The sequence below is a fragment of the Phallusia mammillata genome, unplaced genomic scaffold, assembly GCF_965637545.1.
Source record: "Phallusia mammillata unplaced genomic scaffold, kaPhaMamm4.hap1.1 HAP1_SCAFFOLD_169, whole genome shotgun sequence".
Classification (NCBI taxonomy): domain Eukaryota; kingdom Metazoa; phylum Chordata; class Ascidiacea; order Phlebobranchia; family Ascidiidae; genus Phallusia; species Phallusia mammillata.
This window is the reverse complement of record NW_027648907.1, coordinates 1-6,648: the sequence shown is the minus strand read 5'-3', so window position 1 is coordinate 6,648 and position 6,648 is coordinate 1. Positions and strand designations below refer to the sequence as shown.

General features: G+C 44.5%; 2 protein-coding genes across 2 annotated transcripts; one reads left to right on the top strand and one right to left on the bottom strand.

The window, feature by feature from the left end:
• Nucleotides 1-1,217: 1,217 nt before the first annotated feature.
• Nucleotides 1,218-2,525, top strand: LOC145207801 (uncharacterized protein F54H12.2-like). The gene has a single exon (XM_080078797.1). It carries the CDS (start codon nucleotides 1,218-1,220, stop codon nucleotides 2,523-2,525), a length of 1,308 nt encoding a protein of 435 aa, XP_079934923.1.
• A 1,587-nt stretch (nucleotides 2,526-4,112) lies between these two features.
• On the bottom strand, nucleotides 4,113-6,629 carry LOC145207800 (uncharacterized). Its single transcript, XM_080078796.1, has one exon. It carries the CDS (start codon nucleotides 6,627-6,629, stop codon nucleotides 4,197-4,199), a length of 2,433 nt encoding a protein of 810 aa, XP_079934922.1. The 3' UTR covers nucleotides 4,113-4,196.
• Nucleotides 6,630-6,648: the final 19 nt, after the last annotated feature.

Sequence of the window (6,648 nt, the reverse complement as noted above, 5' to 3'; positions counted from 1 at the left end):
AGGGTTGGTGCAGAGTAACTAGGAATGGAGTTGAAAAAACCGTAACTTTGCCGAGCGGGTATTACGAGTCGGGGGAACATGTTGTGGACCGCCTAAACGACCTTCTCAGCAAAGAAACATGGATTCCTCCAAACATACCAACAAATACTCTTGGGGTAGTGGAGGCCCCGGTAAACAGTCCGAATGTGGCTACTATGCAGGAAGCTATACGCTCTAATCGAGTAAGAGCAAGTAGGGGGAAAAGGTCAAGGAGTCCACTCCCTCAAGGAACTAAACCTCTCCGAAGCAAAGCGTGGAAATTGAAGGAGATGACGGGAGGTAGTCAAAAGACAACGCCTAATGAGTTAAAAGCTTTCACCTTTGATCGGCTTACGCAACAGACCACGATCAGTCTCGACAAACGAGAGGAGATGGTCATTTCTGAGCGTTTGGGACGGGTTTTGGGGTTTGATCAGACACTGTTTGCTCCTGGATTTCACTTCAGTACAGGCGTGTGTGATGTAAATGACGGCTTTACGGCATTATACGTTTATACGGACATTATTCATCCAAGGGTTGTCGGAGATGTTTTAGTGCCTCTCTTGGACACGATTCCAACACCAAGCCGAAAGGGTAAAACACACTCTAAACGCTTTTCCCATCCCTCATATCATCCCGTCCGTCTGCGTTCCTTTGCTACAATAGAAATTGATATAAAGGATGATGTGGGGCGCTCTGTACCATTTGAGAGTGGACGCGTGATAGTGACACTTCACTTTCGCAAGCGACCTTTTCAAGTCTAAAATGCGACGCCACTGTACCGGACCTTATTGTGTTGAAGCGGACATAAAGGACTATGAGCAATACTACTTGGCGCAGGTTGGGAATGGGCTTCCTGTGTTTGCTGGATCTGTTTCACAGAGGGGACATGGTCTCGGCAGTATTTTTTCTAGCATCGGAAGGGCTGTTCTTCCTCTTTTAAAATCAGGAGCACGCCATGTAGGAAAACAAGCCCTAAAATCGGGGATGCAATTCGCCGGAGACGTTATCGGTGGACAAAGTCCTCGCGCCGCGGCTATAAAAAGATCAAGAGAAGCGGGACAGGCCTTATTACGTTCTGCGCATCAAGGGTTTGCACAGCCTCCAGGAGAACCTGCGGTTAAGCGTCGTCGGCAAACCAAGAAACGTGTTGCTAAAGGCCACAAAAAGAGAAAGAAACAGCGTGACATATTTGCATGATGGGAACCCTTATCAACCAGAACTCGGGAAAGTGTCTGAAGAGTGAACTTGATTTGTTTAGTCTGAAACCGACTCAAATTAGCATTGAACACTCGCAGTGGGTAGAGTATTTACCGTTATCGACATTGACAAATGCAGGACCTGTGGAATTTTCCATTTCGGGTACCGGCGATGACTACATTGACTTGGCCAACACGCTGCTTATGTGCACAGCACGCATAACAAACGCCGATGGGAGCGCCATCGCTAATGACGCCGTTGTGGCACCTGTTAATTACTGGCTTCATGCATTGTGGGGGCAGGTGGATTTGGCTTTAAACAACAAGACGATAACTCCCTCTTCCAACACCTACCCATACCGCGCTTACATGGAGACTCTCTTATCCTTTGGAAACTCTGCAAAAGAGTCTCAACTCACAGCTGGACTCTGGAAGCGGGATACTGGCGGTCAGCTCGACTCCATCACCAACGCCAATTCGGGTTTCTCTACACGCAAGCGACTAGCGAGAGAAAGTCGACGGATTGAGATGATGGGCAAACTTCATCTTGACATGATGTTTCAGCATCGCTACTTGTTAAATGGAGTTGATTTGAAAGTGCGACTTTCTCGCAGCAAAGATGCGTTTTGCATCATGGCAGCCCATGATTCCGAATACCGCGTTAATTTATGTGACGTGAGACTGTATGTTCGTAAGGTTCATCCTAGTGCACCGGTTTTAATGGGTCACATTAAAGCACTGGAACGCGGTACCGCCAAATACCCAATTACTCGTGGTGAGGTAAAGATTTTCTCTGTTCCCCAAGGTGATCTCTCAACCACACAGGAAACATTTATTCGTGGTCAAATCCCCAAGCGCGTCGTTATCGGCTTTGTCGACAATGACGCTTTCAATGGGGCCTACAACAAAAACCCATTTCATTTTAAGCATTTGAACGTAAACTATCTTGCATTGTACCACGATGGAAAAATGGTGCCAGGAAAAGCGCTCCAACCAGACTTTGAAAATAAACGCTACGTTCGAAGTTTTCTTTCCTTGTTTACTGGCACCGGAACTTACTTCGAAAATGAAGGAAACGGAATTAGTTTAAATGATTATGGAGGGGGTTTTACGCTTTATTGCTTCGACCTCACACCAGACCAGAGCGACTTGGCAAGTTTTGACCTCGTTCGTCATGGAAACATTCGTCTCGAGGCACATTTTGCTGAAGCTCTACCCAACTCTATAAATATCGTTTTGTACAGCGAATTTGACAATTTGCTTGAGATCGACAAACACAGAAACGTGCTCTTTGATTTTGCGGCGTGATGGATGAGAATGAAATCAGCGCCCTAATGCATAATGATGAAGTGGGGCGGTACGTTTTTCGCGGTGTGTACTCCCGTGATGAGCTCAGTGATCTGGATCACCCCTACCCAAAGGCCTATATTGTGAACACCGATCCTAGCTTCAGGGCGGGGGAACACTGGCTGGCTGTATATTTTGATAAAGAAGGACGGGGCGAATACTACGACTCTTTCGGAAGACAAGCTTTTCATGTCGAACTCATTAAGTTTTTAAGTAACAATTCTACAACATGGCGTTCGAATCGACTAATGGTGCAGAGCCCTTTCTCTTCTGCATGTGGCGCACATTGCATTTTTTACCTGCTACACCGGATGCGTGGCATTGCCATGTCGGACATTGTACGTGTGTTTTCTGACGATTGGCTATTTAACGATCATCTTGTTAAAAATTTTGTCGCTGAATTGTAACATCATCTCATTTAAAATACAACAAACAAACAATCTTCCATCCAGTTTATTTTCACTGTACAGCACATTACACAACATAGCGTAATCAAATAAACCTCCCTTCCCCCCCTTTTTTTTTTCCAAAGTTTTCTCCCTGTGGGAGAAAACCAGGGGAAAAAAATAGGGTTGAGAGAGAGAGAGAGAGAGAGAGAGAGAGAGAGAGAGAGAGAGAATATTAGGTGCTTTCATCAGAGTCGGCAAGTGTTATGACACCTTGCGGGGACAGTTTAGATGGTGCCGTGCTTTCAAAGAGGGATTCTATAGTGGACAGCTGTTCCCGGACCATGGTGTCAATCAACCCCAGCTTTGCCTGATAGAATTCGTAGTGTTCGGCATTCTCAATTATCGGTCGTAGATAGGCTTCAGGAGCAAATACCGTTTTGAATTTAAAGTTTATTATAATATTATCCACTGCAACATCTTCGGTCATGGACTTAATGCGATTGGCAATAAGACACTTGTCGTCCTCATCACAAGTGGCCCAGTACACGATCTGCATTCGACAGTAACCATCTTCTTCGGGTTTTGAATACACTAACACGTATGGCGACTCGGGAAATAGCACTGAAGCTAGCTCACACAGCTCTTCATCCCCAAAGAACTGTCCTCTGCCGAATTTAACTGACAAAGTACCGCATCGCAGTCTAGTTTGCGTGGTCGACTTGCTTCGCTTGCGTCGAAGTTCTGCAAACATTTCTCTTGTTTTTTCAGCTCTCATCTCGCAGTCCAGTGGGCAAGACTCTAAGCTGGGACGTTTTCTTGTCGATGGCATTGTTGAAGTAGTTTCTTTTGCTTTGTAGTGTGGGTGAAACGGTTTATCTTTCGGGTTTTTATAGCATTAGAGATGAAAAGAAAGAAGTTAAAACAGGAAACATGACGTGTTTAGAGGAGGTATCATGATCCATGGAAGAGGTGGAGGAGGATGAGAAGGGGAGATGAGGCGGAGGGGGAAAAAATAAGTAGAATGTTGTCTGTGAGAGTGTATGAATTAGTGGCACCCAATGGTTTGGGGTTGTGAGAGAACTCCGATTGATTAAAGGGAGGGGGTTGTAAAGGTTCTGTTTGCACTCGGCCTTAGATTAAAAAAACAAACTCTTTTCACTCCAACACCACTCTTTTATTACATGGAATAAAAGGCGAAACACAAACAAACATAGACACAAAAAGCAAAGTAAACAGTCGTGAATTAAATGTCCAGTGGCTCTGTTGAAATACCATCGGGTAAGACTTTACGTTTTGGATAAAAATAACTGATACCATCGCGGGTTTGGTTGTATGTGTAAACTCTTTGATTCACACTTCGAAAGCCCGTGTTCACTCCACGGCCATTTACCTTTGTTTTTAGAACATCGAGGTAAGTTTGGAGGGACAGGGGGTTTTGTGCCTTGCGGATCCCTTTACACACTTGCTTATCGGTGGGGCCAGAGCAATAATAGGTTTTAGAGGTCAGAGCAACAATAGCATCCCCACTCCACTCGATTTTAAACAGACCTGGCGTGCGAAGGTCAAAGCGGTGGCGTTCACGACAACACACATCCTGTACAAAAGGCAATTGGGCAACACGACACTCAACAAAAAGAGACTGATGGCGATCACAGGCTTCAGCAGGAAACCAGAGGTGAAAGTTATTGTAAAAATCTCGCCGAAGTTCAGGGCGAATAACAGCGTCGAGCGAAGAAGCAGAAAGCGCCATGTACAACGAGTCCGTGTCTGTTTGCACTAATTGAAAATCGGAGCGGTCTACATAGCGGTCAATACATTCATAATAAAATTCAAGCATACGGAGTTTGGCATATTGATATACAAAAAATCCACATTGAATAGGGAGATTGTGAACAACTTTGGCTTTCCTTGACTGAACCTCGAAAAGGTCCTCATCAAGTTCTGCCAATGACTCAAATGTGGTTTTGTTAATTGATTTCATAGCTTTTTCACCATTGCAATAAGTGATATTTCTGTGGAGGAGCTTATTACACAATAATTTCCCATAACTCGCATTTCCGACAAGTTTCATGGAGTCGCCAATAATCTTTTTATCGGGGTGAACGTCACCCAGTCGACGAGCTGCGGAAACATCTTTACCGAATGAAGCAAAACAAGCATTTGGTTCATAACAAATTACACAGTAAATATGGGTTACAACAAGTTCGTGTTTTAAATACCATTGTAAGAGGGGGGTGGCGAGTAAAATTTTGTCACCTTTCATGCTTCCAATCAGGCATTGGCGTTCAGTTTTTAAAATATCATGTTTTTCTGCATAGGCACGCATGAATTCACCTATGTCCTGACGTGACACCTTTGTGTTTTTAAATATGGGGCTCATTTCTTCAAAAAATTTACGTTTATGGGGAGGAACAGAAATGTCACATTCCACCAACCCAAACACTTGACCCGTTTTTACAGCTTTAAGTACATTTTCAAAATTTCTTATGCGAGGAATTTCAGTCTGTGGTTTGGGTTGTTTCGCCAAAAATGCACGCACCCTGATGTCGTCCCTGCGTAGCACAAGAAATTCACATTCCCATATTTCGACCACAGTATAGCCCAAGCCCTGGAGGTAAGCGGTATTTTGAGCTGTCTTATTACGTTTTTCCGCGGCGTCATCCAGGTTCTTAAACCGAAACTGTACCCTACATTTGTCACAGCCATGAAAAAAACAACCATGGAATTGGTACACAGTGTTTGTTTCTTTGCTAAAACCATCCACTGGCAGGTTGCGTTGCCCAAGACGCACTTCACCCTTGTTAAATTGGTGTTGAATAAAGACCCCATCCGACTCAGCCCGCCAGTTCAACCAAGACCTAGCCATGTGGCCAAACTGCATGGTTGTGTCTAAATCAAACAAGCGGCTGGAGGGATTAAATGTTAAGACAGTGTAGTATGATGTTGGCATGAGTTGCGAAATCGAATTTAAGTAAAGCGCGTTTGCGTCGAAGCCTAAAACTGATTTGCACAACTTAGCGGATCGACCATAATGTGCAGGACGAATCGTGGTGATACCCTTCTCGTGATATCGATGAAACACTATGGAGGGCCCGCCGACGATGTTGTCCCGAATAAGTCGATGAAGAGCCTGATGACGTTGACCAAATAAGGAAAAATGTATGTCCCGACTCACCCCGTTCATGAGATAACGAAGAGTGAGTCCGGGGACGGACAAAGCCTCCTTAAATGGATCGACACCGAGACCTTGGTAGAAGCTACACTGTTTTGAAAGAGCTTCCAAAAACGGCACTACATCTCGGTTGTTATACCAGACTAAAAAGTCGCGCATTGTTTTCATCCTCTCCCGTGCCCATGCATCTAAGCAGATCTGGTATTCTAATTCGGAAATAGTACGACGTGTGAGGGAGCTGTAAAAAGCTGAAATTGGTGGAAGCGCAGTTTCATTAAGTTTTTCAAGACTGTCCATATATTCGTATGGAAAAAAACCCTTCTGAGCAGAACAATTGAAAGCGCGCAAAAATGTGGCATATGAGTGGTTCGGAGCCAAGTAGTTACACATGTCGAGAAATTTAAAAGCGGTGGTTTGGACGCACATGAAGTTATTGTTCTTTTTAACTACGAAAGTAATTTCCCCCTTATCCAACAGAGCTGGAATAAACCACCGCTTGGTCATGTTGATGTCATACTTTCCC

What these genes read in the sequence shown, in the direction of transcription:
- LOC145207801 (XM_080078797.1), top strand. Translation starts at nt 1,218, where the DNA reads ATGGGAACCCTTATCAACCAGAACTCGGGAAAGTGTCTGAAGAGTGAA.
- LOC145207800 (XM_080078796.1), bottom strand. Translation starts at nt 6,629, where the DNA reads ATGACCAAGCGGTGGTTTATTCCAGCTCTGTTGGATAAGGGGGAAATT.